At 50.7% G+C, this 22,811-nt stretch overlaps 1 protein-coding gene and 2 long non-coding RNA genes across 4 annotated transcripts in view; 1 reads left to right on the top strand and 2 right to left on the bottom strand.

The window, feature by feature from the left end:
* TBC1D22B (TBC1 domain family member 22B) overlaps positions 1-3,285 on the top strand; it is a 37,786-nt gene extending 34,501 nt beyond the window's left edge. Inside the window, exons 11-13 of the mRNA XM_084611349.1 lie at positions 126-253; positions 554-649; positions 1,812-3,285. Of these exons, the coding sequence (XP_084467475.1) occupies positions 126-253; positions 554-649; positions 1,812-1,940 (353 nt within the window). The 3' untranslated portion in view covers positions 1,941-3,285. The remainder of the gene's footprint in view (positions 1-125; positions 254-553; positions 650-1,811) is intronic.
* A 148-nt stretch (positions 3,286-3,433) lies between these two features.
* On the bottom strand, positions 3,434-9,487 carry LOC311511058. Its single transcript, XR_014709195.1, has 3 exons — positions 9,306-9,487; positions 4,705-4,812; positions 3,434-3,560 (listed from the first exon to the last, which is right to left on the bottom strand). It is a non-coding gene; the product is annotated as an uncharacterized lncRNA (long non-coding RNA).
* Positions 9,488-15,256: 5,769 nt separating this feature from the next.
* LOC311511056 overlaps positions 15,257-22,811 on the bottom strand; it is a 34,978-nt gene continuing 27,423 nt past the window's right edge. For both annotated transcript variants that reach the window (XR_014709193.1, XR_014709194.1), the window contains exon 4: positions 15,257-17,112. This is a non-coding gene — a long non-coding RNA (uncharacterized lncRNA). The remainder of the gene's footprint in view (positions 17,113-22,811) is intronic.

Here is a 22,811-nt window from a genome sequence, read left to right as displayed (position 1 = left end):
GGGTTGAAATGCATTTGGACAGGGGAGGGGATTGGTCCTGAGAGTGCTTTGAGGCGCAGGGCATTAGGGCACAGAGCCTTGGGCCCCATGGGGATCCAGATGTGTAATGGAATGTGCTGTTTCAGAGCAGGTACACAATCACTTTAGGAAATATGAGGTCGAATACCTGCAGTTTGCCTTTCGCTGGATGAACAATCTGCTGATGAGGGAGCTCCCCCTGCGCTGCACTATCCGCCTGTGGGACACCTACCAGGTATGTAGGACTAAAACTTCCCAGCCTCCCCGTTTTTTGCCCTCGGGCAGGCTCCCAGCACAGCCTCCCCAGTGGTGGGCGTGGGGCAGCTGCAGTGCTGGGAAGGCTGTTGCGCTCAGAGAGATCAGCAGCAGCAAAGTGACCTGCTCCTTCCTCTTGTCTGCCTTGTTGTGCAGTGCAGCCCTGAGTGCCTGCCACAGGCCTGCTGGGGAGAGCCTGGAGCAAAGGCAGGCTACGCTGGGCTTGCCGGTGCTATCCTCATGCTGCAAGGATTGACCCAGAGTTTTGTGTCCTTTCCAGTCGGAGCCGGAAGGATTCTCCCATTTCCACCTGTATGTCTGTGCTGCCTTCCTGATCAAGTGGCGGAAAGAGATCCTGGATGAGGAGGACTTCCAGGTGAATCCCTGGTGGGGAGGAGGGCGGGCAACATAATTGCCGCTGTTGGGTGGTTTACGTGTAAGTGGTTAAACATCAGGCACTGAGATGCACCGCATGCGGCTGTGCGCATGTTGATTGCACCCAAGTGATAGATCAGATCATAAAATCTACACCCAGGTGTCACCATTCAACTCCTCTGACTGGAGGACCCCTGCACGACTGTCCCATAACCACGTTAATAGAGGACACGTGATTGGTTACACTGAGCACAGGGCAGAGCCAGGTGCTCTGGGATCCTCTGCTGCAGACTCACTGTCTGACCTTGTGTGTCTTTGTGCTGTGGTTCCCATCTGTAAAGCTGGAGTGTTAATGCTGTATTTCACAGTGGGGTTGTGAGGCTCCGTTAGTGCCCCTCTGACAAGTGCTCTGAGACCCTCCGGAAGCAGCCTGGAAGCTGAAGAGGGGCATACCAGGGTGTGTATCCAACTCTCACACAGAGCTGGGTAAGCAGGTTTTGCTGCTGCCGGGGTCTGAGCACTGCAATCGTTTCAATAGACCAGGGAATGTGAAATCCAGTTGGATAAAGAGGGAGCACGTCATGTGTGCTGAGATCAGGCTTGTTCGCTATAAAGACTTGTGTGCTGCAGACGTGAGGTATGAAGGCTTCAGTGCATCAGGAAAAGGGCAGGGGGATGGGACTCCATTTTCCATGGTTAATAAAGAGTCCACTGTCCACCTTTGGGTGGCCGCCAGCATGCAGGAGTGAGGTGTGTGTCTGCGTATGTGCAGTGTTGATGAGGCTCTCTCTACCTCTGCCTTCAGGACCATGTTCAGATCTAGTGTAAACAGGTGCAACTCCATTGACATCATGGAGGCAGCATGGTAAGCATGAACAGGGCACTTGACTGGGACTCAGGAGACCTGGGTCCTATTCCCAGCTCCGCTGCTGGCCTGCTGAATGACCTCAGGCAAGTCACATCCCCGCTCTGTGCCTCAGTTTCCCCCTCAACCACCTTTGTAAAGCACTTTGATGGATGGAAAGTGCTCTGTATACTAAAGCTAGAACATACCATGATTCAGTGCTGCTGTGCCTGTTCATACCAGATCTAAATTTGCCCTACGGCTGGAATCCTTGCTCCACTGCCTCCCAAAATAAGAACCCCTTTTTCCCTTGTTTCAGGGTCTTCTAATGTTGTTACAAAACCTACCAACAATACATTGGGGCAACGAAGAGATTGGACTCCTCCTTGCTGAAGCCTACAGACTCAAGTACATGTTTGCGGATGCCCCCAATCACTACCGCCGATAGGTGCCAGGACTTGGTCTCCCCACCCCGGCCTGATCTAATCACTGTGGCATTTCATCGTCGACGTCCTCGGACGCGCTGGCCAGGAGCCACTCCTAGCTGTACAAAGCTCACATCGACTTTTGTCTTAACTCTTACGTCTGCCTGCTTGCCACTCCGTGTGTGGATGTGCCACTCAAACGACCATCAGTATTCCATGCCATTGTGGTGGCCCGAGTCTGGGGAGAAAGGAGGCAAAGAGTGGCAGTTTCTGGGGCTTTAAGTATAAACTGAGCCAAGGATTGAGCCTCTGGATGCCTCCGCAGGCCTGGCTGTCACCAGCCATCTGAGCCTTGCTGCCTCCTGTTAGCCCACCCAAGCGCACACGCTCCCAGCTGGGTCCATTTTCTCTTCAGACACAGTTTGATCCAACTCCCAGACGAAGATGCCTTACCAGAGACCTGCCTGGGTGGAACCCTTTCTGAGGGCAGCCGTGCTGTAGGATGCAAAAAGCTCTCAGGGCCTAGCTTCGCTCCAAGTGTCTGAAGAAACGCAGCACTTCAAGGGTAACGGGAGACAGGCTTGCGTACTCTCTCTCTTCCTCTCATGCAGCACATGGTGAATGCATTTTGTGGGGCATGCACATGTGTGAGGGAGACTGGCCCATCCATGCACTGTTCTGAGTGACACATGTCCACTGGACAAGACTCCTCCTGTGACTGATCTGACCTGCTGTGCGCACAGCCCCTCACCCCACCCCCCCAGCAGGGCTGGCAGGGGGGGAGCTGTGCCTCTTACAATCCTCTTTCCATGATGACACTCCTCGTCCTCCAAGGCATATGTGTATATTGTGGTCTTGTGTATATGGGTAAGAGATGTACAATATACGTCTTCTGTTTGTAGCAGATATGATTTTATATTTATAATATGCGTCTCATGCGTGCAAAGGCCGCCTAGGTACAAGTACGGGAGGGCTCCGGTCTCCTCTGGCGTTCGGGGTTGCCGAGCTGTAGGCGTTTCTGCAGTAGCACGTTAAGAGACGAGTGTCGAATTCCTATTAGGAAAACTCGACTAGAAACTTACAAATCAGTTTCAAGAGGGGCTGGGTATTTTGCGGAGATGGGGGAGGAGCAGCCCCTGGAAGAGCCGGGATGTGAACTGTGGGGTGTCGGCCAACCTTCTCCACACTTGGCCATGCCCTTGTGAAGAGTACTCCGGTAACCTCTCCCCAAGCACCGTAGTGTGGCGGCTTGGGCCATTAGTGTACATCACTGCAGTATCCTTGTTAAAGGGGAATGAGCATCAATCTGCTTCTTTTCTCCTGCCTCCCTATCGGATTGTCCCATGGGCTCTTCAGGGCCACGAAGAGAGAGAGGCCTGGGCGCTCTCGTGTGTCTGTCTGCACTCCTAGGGAGCAGAGAGAACAGAGGAGATGGCTTATGCCCCCACGACTCCTCCCTCTCTGCCCTCCACACACAGACCTTGCCTCAATGTGCTTTTAAAAACCCAAATTTGAATGTTTTAATGTAACGTTTTATTCCTGGCGGAAGGCGCCATTTCAGTGCCAAATGTTGATTTCTTGGGGCCGATTTCTTCACGGGGGAGTTCCTCCCCCTGCTCCAAGAGGTGATCTCGGCATGTTCCCTGGGGACCAGAGCGCACTGGTTATTATTTGAGTTGTTGTTCTTTTTGGAAAGAGAGTCCCAGTGGCGTTAGTCAAATAACAATTGCTGGCGAGGCCGGAGGATGTGAGAGCCATGTTGCCAATATAACTCCAACCAGCGTCTCAAGAGTTGCTTTCCTAAGCTGGAGTTGTTGTCTCAGGCATTCTGACTTTACTTTTTTTGTGTGTGCCTTTTGTTGTTTTCTCTGAGAGAGCGACCCGATGGTCATTAGTTTAACATGACTAATTAAAAACAAAAACCCAACTAAAATGTGTGCCAGAAGCTATTTGATTTGTTGGAGGGGGAGAGAAGGGGTGTAAGTGGAGCTCTGCCACTGGATTGTTGGGTGACCTTGGGCAAGTCACTTCACCTCCCTGTGCCTCATCTGTCAAATGGGGATAATGATACTGACTTCCTTTCTAAAGTGCTTTGAGGTTTTTGGACGACAAGCTATATATATATGTATATATATAAGGGCTAAAGATAATTATTATTTACTAAGGGACTTCAAATAGATGGACTATTGCTTCCTCTCTTCTCTGAATTAATTTCCAGCTCCACAGCCTCTATTGCTTCCAGTCTTGATTTTAAAAACTCCAGGTCTTTCTAAAAGATATGCTGTAGTTCACAAATGATTGGGTTTGATGCAGCCATTGCTATACTTGAGGTTCTCTGGCCTGTGTTATGCAGGAGGTCAGTCAGGCTACATAATCATAATGGTCCCTTCTGGACTTACAATCTGTGAATCTAGACTCCATAAAACCTACGTCTCTTCTAAATTAAAGATTGCACATGAATCTTACTGCTGGGGAAATGTGCTGCGGTAAACACCACAGAAGCTAAAGTTCCCAGTGCTGAGACAGGTACAGCGTGGGAAATGGTCTGGGGGATATATACCCACTGGCACCTGGACCAATTCATTAGACTACCAAGTGGCTATTACCCTAGAGGCTCCATTGTGCTAGGCGCTGTACGTGCACATAGTACAAGAAGAGCTCACTATCTAAATAGACAAGACCGGGACAGTGGGGAGTGACTGCCCCAGGTCTTACTCCCTCGCAAGGGCCCTGTCTACTAGACCATGCTGCCGCCTCAGATGGTGACAGTTTTTGGCCAATACTGACCTGAGTTGGGTTCAAAGCAGGACCTTAAAGATGAAAGATTCCATCTTCTCACCCTTCCCCTGAGCCATCCAGCCTCCTGCTACCTGTGACTTCTCTTCTTGTGCCTGTCTGAAAAAATCATAAAATCACAAAGAGGGCCATAACTTGTAGAAGCATCGTTTTAATTTTTATCAAAATTGGCAGAAAGCTTCTAAATACATTTGATAATGCAACTATGTACTCAAAATAGTACTGCTTTGGAACGTCTGGAAACTCTTTACCCCAGCTGATATATTTTATGCATTTTCCTATACTTTTTGGCCTGCAGTCAAAGCTAAAGTGTGTAGTCACACAACATCTTGTCATTTATAGAATGGACTGGTTTGAGTAAAGTTTTATCTGTCTGCTATTTTTATGACATTCTGCAGCTAATTATAAAACATATAGTTTTGATGTTATGTGCTCAGCTGGAGAAAAGTCTAAAACCCACATAATACAATTGTAATTACCTTACTATCATAGAATCATAGACTATCAGGGTTGGAAGGGACCTCAGGAGGTCATCTAGTCCAACCCCCTGCTCAAAGCAGGGCCAATCCCCAACTAAATCATCCCAGCCAGGGCTTTGTCAAGCCTGACCTTAAAAACCTCTAAGGAAGGAGATTCCACCACCTCCCTAGGTAACGCATTCCAGTGCTTCACCACCCTCCTAGTGAAAAAGTTTTTCCTAATATCCAACCTAGACCTTCCCCCACTGCAACTTGAGACCATTACTCCTCGTTCTGACATCTGCTACCACTGAGAGCAGTCTAGATCCATCCTCTTTGGACCCCCTTTCAGGTAGTTGAAAGCAGCTATCAAATCTCCCCTCATTCTTCTCTTCCGCAGACTAAACAATCCCCCCTCAGCCTCTCCTCAGAAGTCATGTGTTTCAGTCCCCTAATCATTTTTGTTGCCTTTCGGTGGATGCTTTCCAATTTTTTCACATCCTTCTTGTAGTGTGGGGCCCAAAACTGGACACAGATGAACTGGATACTCCAGATGAAGCCTCATCAATGTCACATGGGGGGAATGATCACGTCCCTCAATCTGCTGGCAATGCCCCTACTTATACAGCCCAAAATATCCAGCTTCTCGTCCACCGTAACCCCTAGGTCCTTTTCTGCAGAACTGCTGCCTAGCCACTCGGTCCCTAGTCTGTAGTGGTGCGTGGGGTTCTTCCGTCCTATCACTGAATACAAGGACAGTACACGTAAGCTACTTACAGAACAGTAATGACTCTTAGTAGAAGGGCTGTAGACTGTCATGTGTGAATAACGAAGTATAACCACATACTCTTATGTAACCCTACATATCACTATGAGCTGCTGCATGTCTAATGCAACACTCCTTTGAGCTATATTCACTCAGAAAAAGTCTCAGTAAGTGGCAGAGAGTTGAAATGTTTCTAACACACCCCTCAGAATCTGTCTCTGATGTGTTCAATAGACGTTTGCTACACTCGTCACTGTCCCAGCTGCGAGCCTCGAAGGCCCCAAATCCCTGCAGCACTTATATCTCCTTGTTGCACAGCTACTCACACAACTACACTGCAGAAAGGGGAGGATGGCGGCTGGAGCAGGTGGCAGCATCATCACTCTAGAAGCTGGCTGGCCCATGCTATCTCTTACCCATCCCCTGTTGACAGGGGACACTTGAAGATACTGACCTGTTGCATGATTTCATTATGTATGACTGATAATTTGCACCTTTCAGGTGCTGCCTGAAGGAGGCTATTGTTGGTGACAGTTGCTCACTTGTGTTCGCGCATGTTATCCAGAGTTGCTTGCTTCTCCCCACAGTACAACAAAGATACCAGTGAGTCAGAGGCTGCTGACGCTGAAGAAGTGCAGTTGCCTTGTCTTGCAGTTACCCACCTTCAAATCTTGCTAATGACACTGAGCCAGGGCTACTTGTCAGCTACTGCTTGGTGCTTTATCTGTCTGGCTAGGTCAGGTCTGTCCATGCCACGAATTCAAAGTAATGGTCCTAATTTAGAAAGCCATCAACAGGCAGAGACGTAGCTACCTCCCAAGACTGTTGGATCATCTTTGATAGATGACCAGGTCGGAGTGTTTTGCCTCTTTGCCCTCAAAACTGCTCACTCTGTAGATAATGGGAGCAGGCTTATAAATGACAGCATGCAATTAGGTTACTGACACACCCCAGCTGATATTTCATGCTTGTTCTTGGGATGGGACGAAATCTCTCTTTTGCACAATGCTAGGGGCAAAAATGAGCAGTGTTCATGTGGAACAAGATCCCTCAATCTTTCCTACTGAAGCTGTTCCACTTTAATTCACTATTAATTGGACCCAAGCAAGTCTCAGACATGAGCAGCCCTCTCTAGCATAGTGGTCAGGGTCTGCTACTGGGATGCTAGCAACCCTAGTTTGATTCCCCCCTCCGCCTGATGAGGAGCTGGGATCTGAACAGGGAGCTCCCTCAGTCTTGCCTATTGAGGCTGTTCCACTTTAATTAAACTATTCATTGGGCCAACTAAAAAGCTAGAATCACTCTATAGTCCCATGGCTAGGACTCTCGCCCAGAATACAGGCGATCCTGGTTTGAGTCCTCCCTCTGCCCCTTAGAAGGGGTTTGAAGAGGGTTCTCCTCTCTCCCAGGTGACTGAGGTGGGGGGGTCCTTGTTTAAATCCCCTCTCATTCATAGGAGCCATTGTCTTCCTGAGAAAGGAAGGGGGCTTGAATTAAGAACCACCCACCGTGCAGGGGGGTGGTCCCTGGGATGTGGGAGATCCATGTTCAAGTCCCCTGGCAGAGGGGGGACTGGATCTCCCATAGTCTGGACAGGGGTCCGGGACAAGAGTGATTCATTTTTAAGTTTTTTCCTCTTGTGCTCACTTAATTAAAACAAAACAAAACAGCTTAGGTAGCAAATCCCTTCGTGGCAGGAAGAGGTGGGAATTGAACCAAGGCCTCCAACATCACAGCTCAGTACCATAACCACTGAACTAAGGAAGTCGTCTCAGAGCTACCTCTTGCTTTGGCCCAATTAATAATTAAAGTGGAAACGTTTCAACAAACGACAAAGAGCAACCCACATGTGTAGCAGACAGCACTGAAGAAAACCCCCCCAGCAAATCTTAATCATGTGAATAAAACAGACAATAGACAGGGAAGCAGTGGCTGTAGGTAGAGATGTAAGAGAAGAGGTGGCTGTAGGGCTAAAAGGGGTGCTTATGGGGTATAGGTGTAAGGGGGTGATTGGGGGTGCCAGAGGAGAAGACTGTGACTGCAGGTAGAAATGTAAGAGAAGAGGTGGCTGAAGGGGTGTGTAGGGGGTACAGGTGTGGGGGGGGGCTGTGAGGGGCATGGGGGGCAGTGACAACAGGCAGAGATGTAAGGCAAGGTGCCTGAAGGGGCGTGTATGGGGTACAGGTGTAAGGGGGTGACGGGGGCGGTGGGGGGGGCTTCAGGGGTGTAGGTGTCAGGGAGTAGCTGGGGGGGCTGTGAGGGGCCAGAGGGGCTGTGGGGCAGTGGTTGTGAAGGGGAGAGAAGCTGGGGGTGGCTGGGGGGCTGCAGGGGGTGAAGGTGTCAGGCAGTAGCTGGGGTGGGGCTGGGGGCCTGTGAGGGGGCAGGGGAGCTGTGGGGCAGTGGTTGTGAAGGGGAGAGAAGCCGGGGGTGGCTGGGGGGCTGCAGGGGGTGAAGGTGTCAGGGAGTGCCTGGGGGCTGTGAGGGCCGGGGGGTCTGGGGGGCAGTGGTTGTGAAGGGGAGAGAAGCCGGAGGGGGGCTGTACGGGGTGTAGGTGTCCGGGAGTAGCTGGGGGGGGCGGGGCTGTGGGGCAGTGGTTGTGAAGGGGAGAGAAGCCGGGGGTGGCTGGGGGGCTGCAGGGGGTGAAGGTGTCAGGCAGTAGCTGGGGTGGGGCTGGGGGCTTGTGAGGGCCTGGGGGGGGGGCAGGGGAGCTGTGGGTCAGTGGTTGTGAAGGGGAGATAAACCGGGGGTGGCTGGGGGGCTGCACGGGGTGTAGGTGTCCGGGAGTAGCTGGGGGGGGCTGTGAGGGCCGGGGAGGGCTGGGGGGCTGCAGGGGGTGAAGGTGTCAGGCAGTAGCTGGGGTGGGGCTGGGGGCCTGTGAGGGCCTGGGGGGGGGGCAGGGGAGCTGTGGGTCAGTGGTTGTGAAGGGGAGATAAACCGGGGGTGGCTGGGGGGCTGCACGGGGTGTAGGCGTCCGGGAGTAGCTGGGGGGGGCTGTGAGGGCCGGGGAGGGCTGGGGGGCAGTGGTTGTGAAGGGGAGAGAAGCCGGAGGGGAGGTGCACGGGGTGTAGGTGTCCGGGAGTAGCTGGGGGGGGCTGTGAGGGCCGGGGAGGGCTGGGGGGCTGCAGGGGGTGAAGGTGTCAGGCAGTAGCTGGGGTGGGGCTGGGGGGGGGCAGTGGTTGTGAAGGGGAGAGAAGCCGGGGGTGGCTGGGGGGCTGCACGGGGGTGGCTGGGGGGCTGCACGGGGTGTAGGTGCCCGGGAGTAGCTGGGGGGGGCTGCGAGGCGCGGGCCGTGGCTGTCTCCCCCCCAGGGCCCCGGCCCCCCCGGCCCAGCTGGGGGCGCGGCCGCGCTCCCGCCCCGCGGCGCTCACCTGGGTGCTCGCCCCCTCCCGGAAGGCCTGGGCCCCCGCTGCCGCGGGAAGGCGCCCAGGTCCCGGGCCCACTTGGTCTTCTCCCGCGGCCACTCCTCGCAGCGCTCCGGAAACCGCCGGCAGCGGGTGGCCGCCATCTCGGGACTGGGGCTCCCGCGGCGTCACGTACCCGGCCACAGACGATTAACAGGTCACGTGACCCGGAGTAGGCCAATAAGCTCGCTAATTAGTCAAAACTACAGAGGCCGAGAGGGAAACACTGGCCGAGAGCGGAAGGCGCGTGCGCACTCAGAGCGGCCGCTTGGAGGTCAGGTGGCGCATGCGCAGCATAGTCCAGCGAAGCCATGTGCTTCGGGCAGGAGCTGGGGCTAAGGCGGCGGATACGCATGCGCCGAAGGGGCTAGAGCCTGACATGGACATGTGCCCTGAGAGGCCCCTGTGGCTGGGAGCAGGGGACGGTGGGGTGCAGGGGTCAGAGCCAGGTGCATGCTCCTAGCCCTGACCTGCCCCCAGTGTGCTGGGTAGGGGCAGACCAGATTTTACACAGAACATGGAGCCCTGGTCTGGCCCACCCCATGATTATTCTTAGAACCTTTATAAGTGGTGTGAGCAAAATCCATCAGGCGGACGTCAGCTGTGGGGTGCCCAGTCCCCTGTGGCATGGTGGGGGTTGCAGTCCACGAGCGGAACATGCCCCAGGGTGGTTGTCCAAGGTTTCTGTATTCTCCTGCGGTTGTCCATCATAGCTGGGGGATGAGACGCAAGCTGGAGTAGAACGGATAGGAGCTCTCGTTTTTTTATGTCCGACAGCAGTCAATAGGCTGAGACACGAAGCGTTCCAACAGGTCTGCTCTGACGTTGTTACCGCTATGAAGGAAGCGGTAGGGCAGTGGTTTTCAACGTTTTTTCATTTGAAGACCCCTAAAAAAAATTTTAATGGGGGTGCAGACCCCTTTGGAAATCTTAGACATAGTCTGCAGAGGTCTGTGGACCACAAGTTGAAAGCCATTGTGGTAAAGGACTTGTTTGAAGCCAGCAGGTGATGGTTTACTTCCCTATTACTTGTCTTGGCAGAGAAATTGGCCAGTATCTACTTGGCAAATCTTGAATAAAAAGAACAATAATCCAGACTATAAAAAGAACAGGAGGACTTGTGGCACCTTAGAGACGAACACATTTATTTGAGCGCAAGCTTTCGTGGGCTACAGCCCACTTCATTGGATGCATAGAATGGAACATATAGTAAGAAGATAGATGTATAGATAGATATACATACAGAGAACAAGAAAAGGTGGAAGTAGCCGTACCAACTGTAAGAGGCTAATTAATTAAGATGAGCTACAAAAGTTTTTTTCTTCTGCTGATAATAGCTCATCTTAATTAATTAGCCTCTTACAGTTGGTACGGCTACTTCCACCTTTTCTTGTTCTCTGTATGTATTTCTTACTATATGTTCCATTCTATGCATCCGATGAAGTGGGCTGTAGCCCACGAAAGCTTACGCTCAAATAAATTGGTTAGTCTCTAAGGTGCCACAAGGAAATTAAAATTAACAAAGGGAGTTGGTTTGCATCAAGCAGAAATACACACAACTGTCACACTGAAGCCTGGTCAGTCATGAAACTGGTTTTCAAAGCCTCTCTGATCTGCAGCACGCCTTGCTGTGCTCTTCTAATCGCCCTGGTGTCTGGCTGCTCAAAATCGGATGCCAGGCGATTTGCCTCAACCTCCCACCCCACCATAAACGTCTCCCCTTTACTCTCACAGATATTATGGAACACATGGCAAGCAGCAATAATAATGGGAATGTTGGTTGCGCTGAAGTCTGACAGCTCCAGCGAGCTTTTAAACGTCCAAAGGCACATTCTACCACCATTCTGCACTTGCTCAGCCTATAGTTGAATGAGTGAGGCAACCTAGTGACAGTGGTTGTGGAAAAAGCTAATGTACTCAATGCTTTTTTTGTCTCTGTCTTCACTAACAAGGTCAGCTCCCAGACTGCTGCGCTGGGCATTACAACATGGGGAATAGATGGCCAGCCCTCTGTGGAGAAAGAGGTGGTTAGGGACTATTTAGAAAAGCTGGACGTGCACAAGTCCCCGGAAAAATCATGGAGTAGGTCCTCAAAGGATCAATCCTGAAGCACTTACATGAGAGGAAAGTGATCAGAAACAGTCAGCATGGATTCACCAAGGGAACGTCATGCCTGACTAATCTAATCGCCTTCTATGATGAGATTACTGGTTCTGTGGATGAAGGGAAAGCAGTGGATGTATTGTTTCTTGACTTTAGCAAAGCTTTTGACACGGTCTCCCACAGTATTCTTGTCAGCAAGTTAAAGAAGTATGGGCTGGATGAATGCACTATAAGGTGGGTAGAAAGTTGGCTAGATTGTCGGGCTCAACGGGTAGTGATCAATGGCTCCATGTCTAGTTGGCAGCCAGTGTCAAGTGGAGTGCCCCAGGGGTCGGTCCTGGGGCCGGTTTTGTTCAATATCTTCATAAATGATCTGGAGGATGGTGTGGATTGCACTCTCAGCAAATTTGCGGATGATACTAAACTGGGAGGAGTGGTAGATACGCTGGAGGGGAGGGATAGGATACAGAGGGACCTAGACAAATTGGAGGATTGGGCCAAAAGAAATCTGATTAGGTTCAATAAGGATAAGTGCAGGGTCCTGCACTTAGGACGGAAGAACCCAATGCACAGCTACAGACTAGGGACCGAATGGCTAGGCAGCAGTTCTGCGGAAAAGGACCTAGGGGTGACAGTGGACGAGAAGCTGGATATGAGTCAGCAGTGTGCCCTTGTTGCCAAGAAGGCCAATGGCATTTTGGGATGTATAAGTAGGGACATTGCCAGCAGATCGAGGGACGTGATCATTCCCCTCTATTCGACATTGGTGAGGCCTCATCTGGAGTACTGTGTCCAGTTTTGGGCCCCACACTACAAGAAGGATGTGGATAAATTGGAGAGAGTCCAGCGAAGGGCAACAAAAATGATTAGGGGTCTGGAACACATGACTTATGAGGAGAGGCTGAGGGAACTGGGATTGTTTAGTCTGCAGAAGAGAAGAATGAGGGGGGATTTGATAGCTGCTTTCAACTACCTGAGAGGTGGTTCCAGAGAGGATGGTTCTAGACTATTCTCAGTGGTAGAAGAGGACAGGACAAGGAGTAATGGTCTCAAGTTGCAGTGGGGGAGGTTTAGGTTGGATATTAGGAAAAACTTTTTCACTAGGAGAGTGGTGAAACACTGGAATGCGTTACCTAGGGAGGTGGTAGAATCTCCTTCCTTAGAAGTTAAGGTCAGGCTTGACAAAGCCCTGGCTGGGATGATTTAATTGGGGATTGGTCCTGCTTTGAGCAGGGGGTTGGACTAGATGACCTCCTGAGGTCCCTTCCAACTCTGGTATTCTAAGTCCTCCTGTTCTTTTTGCGGATACCTACTAACATGGCTGCTACTCTGAATCCAGACTATGTGTCTCTCGAATTACTGCACCTTCGAAACATCCTGCATGTAAACAATTCAGCTAATTTGACAGAAGGAAAAGCACGTAGTTTAGCGTTAGCCTAAAAGGAAGGGGTCCACAATCAAGCTGATACATGAAATGCTTAGTTCCTCTCCAGTCTCAACAGCTTAGGGCAATTTATGTACCAGGCTTCTAACTGAATCAAAGACCGTGGCTACATGGGAGGTTTAAGCCACTGCTAGACAGCCCCCAGTATAGCTGCACTGGTGCAAACTCCTAGGTAGACAGGCTATAAACTGCAATTTGCACTGGTGCACTTTACCCCTGCTTGAAACCAGTATTAGATGCATGGATGAAAACAGTGATTGATAGCAATTTACCCCATCTACGCTAAGGGTTTGCACTTGTGCAGCAAAAAACAGTAGCTGAAATGGGGATAAACAACCATTGTGGATCAGACCTTAAGAGAGGTGCTGTACCCAGTGATGAGCTGCCAAAATCTTAACAACCGGTTCTCTCCTCACCACACCAGGGGGTCGTGGCCCACCCGTGCCCCCCAGGACTCCTGCCCCATCCAATCCACCGCGTTTCTTGATGCCCCCCCCGGACCCCTGCCCCATCCACCCCCCTCCCCTGTCCCCTGACTGCCCCCAGAACTGGACAGGAGGGTCTCGTGGGCCACCGTAGTGGGTGCTCACCCCGCCCCTAAGAGCCAGAGGGACTGGCTGGCGGGCGAGGTGGAGAGTCCCAGCGGTGCTTACCTGGAGCAGCTCCCAGGAAGCAGCTGGCAGGTCCCTGGGGATCGTAGCTGGGGGGGAACACGGGAAGCAGCCGCTCCCCCAACTGATCACATCAAAAGGACTCCGTGGGTGCTCCGGGGCTGGAGCACCCACAGGGAAAATTTGGTGGGTGCAGAGCACCCACCGGCAGCTCCCTGCCCCGCGCCCGGCCCCAGCTCACCTCCACTCCGCCTCTGCCTCCTCCCCTGAGTTACACTCTGCCCTGCTCTGCTTCTTCGCCCCCGCCCCGTGTATCAGCTGTTCGTGCGGGAAGCCGGGGAGGGCTGAGAAGCAGGCGGCGGCTTCGTGCTCAGTCCCAGGGAGGCAGAGGTGAGCTGGGGTGGAGAGCGGTTCCCCTGCGTGCCCCCCACCCCCAGGTTACCTGCTGCGGTGCAGGTGGCCCTCCTCGCACCCCCACCCCTGCCCCAGCTCACCTCCACTCCGCCTCCACCTCCCTGGGCCTGAGCGCGAAGCCACCGCCTTCTTCTCAGCCCTCCCCGGCTTCCCGCGAGAACAGCTGATTCACGGGAAGCAGGGGTGGAGAAGCAGAGCAGGGCGGTGCGTTCAGGGGCGGAGGTGGAGCGGAGGTGAGCTGGGGCCGGGCGCGGGGTGGGGCGGAGAGCTGCCGGTGGGGGCTCTGCACCCACCAAATTTTCCCCGTGGGTGCTCCAGCCCCGGAGTACCCACGGAGTCGGCACCTAAGGCGCCACTTTTGGCCAGTTGTTAAATTTAGAAGTCCTTTTAGAACCGGTTCTAAAAGGGCTTCTAAATTTAACAACCGGTTCTAGCAAACCAGTGGGAACCGGCTCCAGCTCACCACTGGCTGTACCCTCCCCTCAGCTGGTAATGCACAGTACTATAGTCTTATTTTCCAAAGCACAGAAATAAAGAATGGCAAGGAAATCTAGACAGGAATATTGACACAATCGAGATCTGGGAGTGGATTCAGAATTCGGTTATATACCACATGTAATTTAAAGGATAATCAGTTTGGCATCAGAATGCTGAAGACTGGAGAGGAACCTACTTGACGCTAGCTATTTACAGTGTTATATATGTGTTTTAATCATAATAATTATCCTGCAGACACAGCAGAGCAATGTTCTAAATCTTCTCAGAGGCATAAGTGGAAGAAATTTATGCTTTCAGTATCTAGCAGGAAGGGGTGATCATTTTAATCATGAAAAGCCATAACAGTTAGCACAAAAAGGGTGTCTGGTATTTCATCGACTAGACTAAAATGTTCCTAGAAATGAACGAGCATGGAAAGTTTATGTTCTTCTTTCTTCCAGGTTCCAGTTCTGACTAACACTGAACAGTGTGGGTGGAGAATCAGAACAATGTTTCTAGGGCCAGATTCTTAGTTGGTGTAAAATGGTGTAGCTCGATTGAGGTGAAGAATGAAGCTGCCCCAGTTTATACCAACTAAGAACGTGGCCCTTAGTAAACTCTACGTGATAATTCCTTGTGCTTGTTTTGAAGAACAGAAATACTGAAGGGGTCAAGAGACCAAGAGTCCTTCCTACCTGCATTCCATAGATGCGAGATCCAGAAATGCTTTGGTCACACCTCTTTATATGGCATGCTTTCTTCTCTTCTGATGCATTGTATCCATGCTGCTTGATTCCCATTGTTTAAGACCAGAATGCAGGGATATTGTGACCTTTTATTTTAGTTAAAGTGGATTTAATAATGTCGTTTTACACCACTGGCTACGGTCTCAGTCTCAACAGAATGAAAGTTACCTCTGCCACTTGTTTCAGATCTAGAGCCTCTAGGAACAAGGAAAGCAACACAGACAGTCACAAGAACAATGTCTAACAGCCTTTCTAAATTTTATTAAATTACCAGCAAAGTTATGACTATCCAAGTATAGATAAATCCTACACATATCCACGCACAAATTATAGCTACAGTCATACTCACATCCTCCTAGATAGTCTTACGGTCTGATGGATCTCTCATTAATTGATCATCAGGAGAGGGATGGTTCCTGTTGGAATTTTCCCATAGGGAACTCAATTTTCCCAATCTGGGCACCCTCTTTTTCAATGTGATTCTGACTATGCCTGTGTGTGAAAGTGTCAACCCTCTTTTTCCTCATTCATATTGTGTCTCCAAGAATATTGGGGTACCGCATTTCTCATAGGTTGTGTGTAGTTCCTTTTATTCTCGTTAGTACTGATGCACAACCTGCATCCTGCGGGTAAGGCATGTGTTAGAAAAAAGGTACCTCTCGGGCATTTTGTGATCTAAAATGAATCTTACGGCTAATTTTTCGCAATATCACCCATTGGTACATTTTTCCCCTGTAATCTTATGGCATCGGGTTATTCTTTGGTCATTTATGTCAAGCATTTCTTAATTCTAAGGCCTAGTATGGCTAAGCTAAAATCATACAGGCCTCAGCCTGTAGGCCTCACATTTCAGCCCTATTTACTTAGATACCTAATACATATTTATCCCTTCTAATTACTGATCAATCTTATAGGCCTATAATCCTACCACTTCAGTCTATTCAACATACAATGATTATATATTACATGGTATGTTAGGTAAACTTAACATCACACAACACACAATAAATGAATGATAGAATGAAGTAACTGGCTACAATATTTATACTTTAACACCACGTTTTCAAGTAACAGAAACTGAACACATGAGTTAAGGGAGACTTATTATGAATGTACAGTTGAAAAAGGTCTTACATCAGAGGTGGCTGTGTGCATCCTCTGAAGTTTACTCTAATCACTCTCAACTGTAATGAGACTTTGCAATCCACCTTTACCAGCCGCACCCCTCACGGCGACTGGCCCCTTGTTGCCAATTTCAGCCAATTTACCCTAAATGCAATGGTACCAGTCAGATTACCAATGGCTCAGATCTCTAGTGCAGAACTGGCCCAAAGCTGTCAATCCACCACGTTTCATCAACACCAAATTCACTCAAGTCTCTTGGTGGGACGGTTAAGCTGTATTGGTCACATGATGTTTCGTAGGCAGGGGAAGGGATGTTGCTGCTTTGAAGCCTGTATGTTTCATAATTCCTATGTTATTGTGTTTTCAAATATATACGAAGGCCTTCCTTGGCTTGGATGGATACCCTTTGATGTGGAGTTTCTTTTAAACAGAGACAGAGAGGTTGCTGTCACTCAGTCATAGGGCTGATTGTGGTTTGAGTAATGCACGAGTGAACAAAAGGCCAACTGGCTCCTCAGGCGAGCCTGAAAAATTAATGTAGTTTACAAACATTTCCTCTTGGAGAACAGGTCCAGGGGCACAGACAGCTGCTCTGTGGACTCATGCTACAGGGTCATAGAAGTTCCTCTAGTCAAAGGGATAAATCAGCTGATGGCATTCTCATTAGCAGCACCCTCTGCGGCTTGAGATGCCTCATTTGGCCATGTTCAGTGGCAACGAAAGCTGCCGCCCATGTCTCCAAGCAAATTATCCCACGAGGCTTTAGGAAACTTCAGGGATGGTTTGACCGGGCAAAAGAGCATGATGATGATCTGTGGTAAATCCTCGGGTTCCACGTCCTAGGTGACGCCTATCTGGAAAATGTGACCCAAAAAAGATCTGTTTGGAGCGGCCTCCAGCATATAAAAGTTTCAAGGAGAGCAGGGAAAGTCCATAGCTGGAAGAAGACACCCTCCATTTTTCATGCAGACTGGGCTGGTCGCAGCAGGTCATGAAAACCTCCCCTCCCTGCCCCCAGCCGGAGTTAATTACTATTAAAATAAAAAGTTCACTGGAGTGGAACAAACGTAATTACTTTTTGGGAGCCTAATTATCTGCATTTATTGCCAGCGCTTTGTTGTAATTGATTGCTAATGGCCTGCTTCGCTCTCGCATTATCTAATTAATACCGCCGCAGATATCGGGAGAGCAGACGGCTCTCAGAGATGGGGATTTTTCCACAGTCCCCAGCCTGCACCTTCGCCACTTTCTGGCCTGATTGGTCACCTCTGGCCGTGGCTAGGCTGCATTCCCTTCTGCCGTATCTGGCCATGTCCTGGCTGCAAGGGCCCAACAGCCTCTGTTATTGCGCTGCTATCGATACCCTCTGCTCTTCTCCTGGGCCGCGTTACCCCCTCGCTGCTTTCCATCCTACAGCTGGGTCTAGTCCCACCTCGCTGCAGCCTCTCTGAACGCCCCCGTTAGCGGCTCCAACCTTCCCTGCTGTACTCCGGTTGCCTCTTGCACCTCACTCATGACCTACGACCGCGAGCTGCAAGGGGATGCAGAGCAGACGCGTTGCATAACGCATTTGCCTCTGTCGCTTTCAGGGCAGTTCTGTTTTGAAAAGCGACGATGTAGAAACGGCCCCATGCTACCCAACAGATCTGTTCCCAGTGAGGGTCACTCCTACCCGCTGGCCACAGTGATAAATAAGATCTTTCCTGCCTTTTACGCTCCTTCGCCCGGCAGAGCTCAGGCAAGAGCAAGCTGGAGTCTATTCCTGCTTGTGAATCTGCACTGGAATCGCTTGCTTACCCCCAGGTGGTTATAGCAGCGGAAATCCATCAGAGGCAGCACCAGAGAGGGGGTCTCGATGGGAGGCATTGAAGGTAGAATTGGTGCCGTGGAGCTTTCTTACTGGTGATTTTCAAGAAGGACATGCTGTGGATGATATCAAGGCCTCAGCTGCAATGGGGATCTGCCCCGATTCCAGCCACTGGTGGCACCTGCATTGAGGCCAGCCCCTCACACAGACAGTCAAAGCTGCCGTTTGCACCAGGGGGACTTGATCCCTGTTTCATAGATGCATAGAGCTGACCTCTTGCATAGCAAAGGCTGTTCCATTGCACCCAAATCCCTCTGCACTGAGCCCAAATAACTTGAGTTCAACTAAAGCATTTCAGTCCTCGGGAGACAACTGCATGTGCCCCAGGCAAAGAACAGGAGAGGCCGAGGGACCGCCAAGGACACACCTTGCGGTGGCAAGTTTCAAGCAAAAGTGAGCATCGGTGCAAAGAGCTTTGCCTCTCTGCACTAGGGGTTCACATGGGTGCAGCTGCCCGGAATGGAGGCAAATGCCCTGAATTGACAAGGACCTTAAGGTTGTCAAACACACTTGAGAAGTTTCCCCTTTTGTGCTTATTGGTTTAAGGATGGGGGAGGGGGGAAGCGCTAGCATGGTGGGTAGAATCCTGGCTCTGTTCCTTCTGTGCACTGGATACCCTTGATGGGGGATATCAACTGTGCTAAAGTGAACAGCTCCCTTCCTTGAGATGCTAAATTCCCGGCATGAAATCAGGCCAGGCCCGGGGCTGCAAATGGTGACCTGGCTGCAAAACCATTAACCGTCTGCCTGGCTCAAATGGAGTGAAATTCAGCAAGAAAGAGAACAGCATCAAAAGTGCTGAGTCAACTCCTGGTTACGATTCCTTCTGTGTCAACGAGAAGAGGTGAGGGTTAGAACGGCAATCCATTGTTCCCCATGTCCACCAAGAGCAGGACAAGAAGGAAGCAGCTTATTTTGCAAGCAGGGAGATTGAAGCTGGGTATTAGGAAAAACTTTCTGACTCTAAAGATTGCTAAGCACGGGGACAGGTTACCAATGGGGATGTGGAATCTTTGTGGTTGGTGGTTTTAAAGACGAGGTTAGACAAATACCTGTCAGGGATGGTCTTGGTCAGTGTTTCTCACCCTTTTTGATACCAGGGACCAGCTTGCTGCCTTCCTAAACTGTGTCAGAAAAATCTCAAGGATCGGTGCCAGTTCATGGACTGGTTGTTGAGAAACACTGGTCCAGGGTTACTTAAACCTGGCTCGGCATGGGGTAGATGACCTCTCAAGGTCCCTTCCAGCCCCACATTTCTGTAATTCTCTAACAGGTAGACGGACCATGGCTATTCTAAAATGACTTTGAACAGAGCACTGGAGTTTCAAGACTAGACAGGGTAGCCTACAAGACAGAGCACTGGCCTACAACTCAGGACACCTGGATGCTAATGCCAGCTCTGCTACTGGTCGACCTTGGGAAAGTCACTTCACCTCCTGGCGCCTCAGTTTCCCCAGGCTGGTTCCTCAGTTCCCCCGGGATCGTGATCCTGACCTGCTTTGTAAAGCGCTTCTTTGGGCCCTATGGATGAAAAGCCTTGGGTAAGAGCTAGGTGCAATTATATTGAAGTACCACATGGGAAGTGCACTGAAGCAGGACACCGCTCCCTGAGTCAACACAGAGACTCCCAATGGGCTTCGGATCAGATCCGAACTGGGGCTCCAGGTAGGCAGAGGATGATACAGAAGACTCCGGGGCCTGATCCTGCCATGAGCTCTGAAGTCAATGGGGTGCCATGCAGGCCCAGGGGGCTGTAGTCTGGGCGCTGTCAGCTCAGTGGGGCGGCTACAGAGCAGCTGAAGCTAACCTGATGTGCCTACCTGTGAAGATCAACTAGCCAAAAATAACTCCTCGGAATGAGCAGCCCCAGTATTCATTTCCCTCCCTCTAACTCCTTTTGTTTGCAGGAAAGCAAACCAATGCTGCGGCCGCCTCCAGGCAGCTCAAGGGTTTGGGGGGAGCAAACCTTTTAACTCTCAGCCTGGTGCCTGGCCGCAGTAGAAAAGGCTCAGTTTAGCGTTAGATGCAGCCACAGGAGGAGCGAATAGAAATCACCAACCGCAACCGCCTCCTCCGCCTTTCTCTAGGAGATGCTGAGTTCTTTTGCTCCCCTTTCCAGCGGCAGGATGTTTGGGCATAAAAACAACCCTGGATGATTTCCGAGCTATCAAAGAACTGTACCCTGGGAGGAAAGGATGTGTGGGGCATTTGAAGCTGACCCATAGCACCAGAAGGAAGTAAACAAGGGGTTAAGTTGCTGAGAGAGACCATCAAAGCCAATGCCATAAATGTGGTTGAAAAGAGATCAGGCACATGGGGGAAGGACTGAAATATACAGCAGGGAGGTGGGGGCGGGAAAGAACTTGGCTAGCGCCATCCATCTGCTCTTGATGTCCGACCCTTTCTGCTTAGTCCTCCTTTGCGGTATGTACAGAGGGACAGAGGGAAGGAGACTGCTGTGACATGAGTTCCCTTAGAAAGCAGAGATCAGATCCCTGCTCTGACACCTCCCAGATGCGCCGGAGACCTTGTGTCATTGTTCAGGAGCTGATGAGCGGAGCTCTGTGGCAAGGGAGAGCAGAAAGTCAAGCTGCAAGGAGACAGGCCAACCCCTTCCCAAGAAACCAACAGGGTTTCCTTTATTCCCCCCACCTCCCAGGAGGCTGCTGTCAGGTACAGCAGAGCCCACTGGCAGGAAGGCCCGTCAGCTCGTGGAGGAATTTCCATTTCAAAAGCGTGAAAGCCTTAATTGAATTGTATTCCCAAGCAAAGCCTCGGATGTGCCAACCAAGTGAGGCTGATTAGAAAAGACTGAGGACGCCTGAAAGGCAACCCTGGCAGCTGTCTGGGGAAGCTGCTGCAGAAGTAAATCAAAGGCTGAGCCAGTTCAACCACACGGCACGCACTGCGGGAAGTTTAAGGCGCCGGGTTAAAATGAAGAATCGAGGCTATTCAGCCCCATTCACGACAGCTGAGCGCCTAGCAGCTGCCTGGGGGGCTCCTGCCACTGTCAGTATTTCATCAGTGCCTAGAGACACTAACTTACTCGTGTAAGGTGCTGTGCGTGACAGTGGGAACAGCCAGTCCCAGTCCCTGCCCTGAAGAGTTTCTAGCCTAATGAGACAAGGCGGGAGTGGCAGATTGATTTGCTGAAGGACACATACTCAGTTAGTAACACAACTGGGCTAGAACCCAGCCCTCCTGACTCCCAGGCCAGTGCCTTATCCATTGGACCACACTGGTCCAGATAAAGACTGAATTCCTGATACAGAGAGGGGCATGGACGCAGATAAGTTTGGTTCACTCTAGCCAGAGCAAGCCTGAGCTGTCAGGGCTATAAATCATCAGCGAGAGAGATGCTGATTCTGTCTGTAAAATAAATCCCACTGCCCTGTTACAGCTCTGTGGCAGCTAGTCCTGCATCTTGATTGCTGTTCCTTCACTCGTTTGTTTACTGTAGGGTTGCCATGAATGCCAGACCATTGTTGTTGTTATTCCAAGTTAGTTTTTTAGTGAATTGGTTGTTTGGGGTGGGAGAGCCCCATGCACTTTCCATTTGGAGCGCTGGATAAAATAGCTCAGATGACCCTATTTAAAAGTCTCCGGAGTTTCACCATGACATTACTGATCAGCAAGTTATTGGTTTTCAAATTATACCTTACAAGGCATATTTTGTACAAAGATTATTACAAAATAGTGTGCCAGGTGTGAAGGCATTCTGTCACAGTAAGGCAGCGTGCGATCCTCGAAGGAAAGATGTTTGAGAAGTGCAGAGCGTGGCTGTCATTCTAATATATAACTCATGCATAAGGGTTGCTTTGCCCACCACTCAGATGCAGCCACCTCTGGGTGAGACCTGGCAGCTGCTTAACAGCACCCAGCCATTATTATGATTGATTATTATAATTCATTATTTGCAATGCAGTAGTACCCAGGAACCACAGTCCTAGAGCAGGTCCCCACTGGGCTAGGGCTGTATAAAATTGGAACAAAAAGACAGTCCCTGCCTCAAAGAGTTTACAATTTAAGTAAAAGGCAAAGGCCAACAGGTGGATACAGGCAGGGAAGCACAAGGAAACAACGAGACAATACTGGTCAACATCACCAACAGTGGCCGCAGCACACTGACTGCCTAAGTGCTGTCAAGATTTCTGTCAGCACTTACGTAGTTATTGTTTCCAAGCGTGTGTGTCACAGTTCCAGAGAGTTTCAGGGCAGAAGGGACTGCCAAATCATCTCGCCCGACCTCCCACCACAACCCCGTCGATTTCATTCTGTATCTCCTGCACTGACCCTAGTGACTTGGGTTAAACTAAAGCATTTCAGGCCTCAGGAGACTAAACTCTTGTGTGTCACCGAGGTCACCTCGGTGGGGCTGCAATGTCCTGCCCCAGTTTGTAAGTGGTCTCTGATGAGGCAGTGACCAATGGGTTACTTGTGGCCCCTGGAGCTCTTCGTGTTGGACCAGCGGAGGGAAATATCTTAGCAGCCAAGCAGTGGAGACCCTTCTCTTACAAAGTGCTCTGCAGAATGGGAAGGCCAGCAAAGCCCCACGTCACCCATTGCAAAGAGCGATCCACCAGGGGCACCATGACAGCACAGGTGACAGCCCTGGAGAGACTCAGGGGAGGAAATATTCTATCCTTCCTCTCTCAGGGATATCTTTCCTCTGAGGACCTGCTAAGA

This window comes from Lepidochelys olivacea, assembly GCF_965140295.1.
Source record: "Lepidochelys olivacea isolate rLepOli2 genome assembly, chromosome: 21".
In the NCBI taxonomy this organism is placed as follows: Eukaryota; Metazoa; Chordata; order Testudines; family Cheloniidae; genus Lepidochelys; species Lepidochelys olivacea.
Note: the sequence above shows the minus strand (reverse complement) of the source record. Positions and strands in the feature narration are given on the sequence as shown.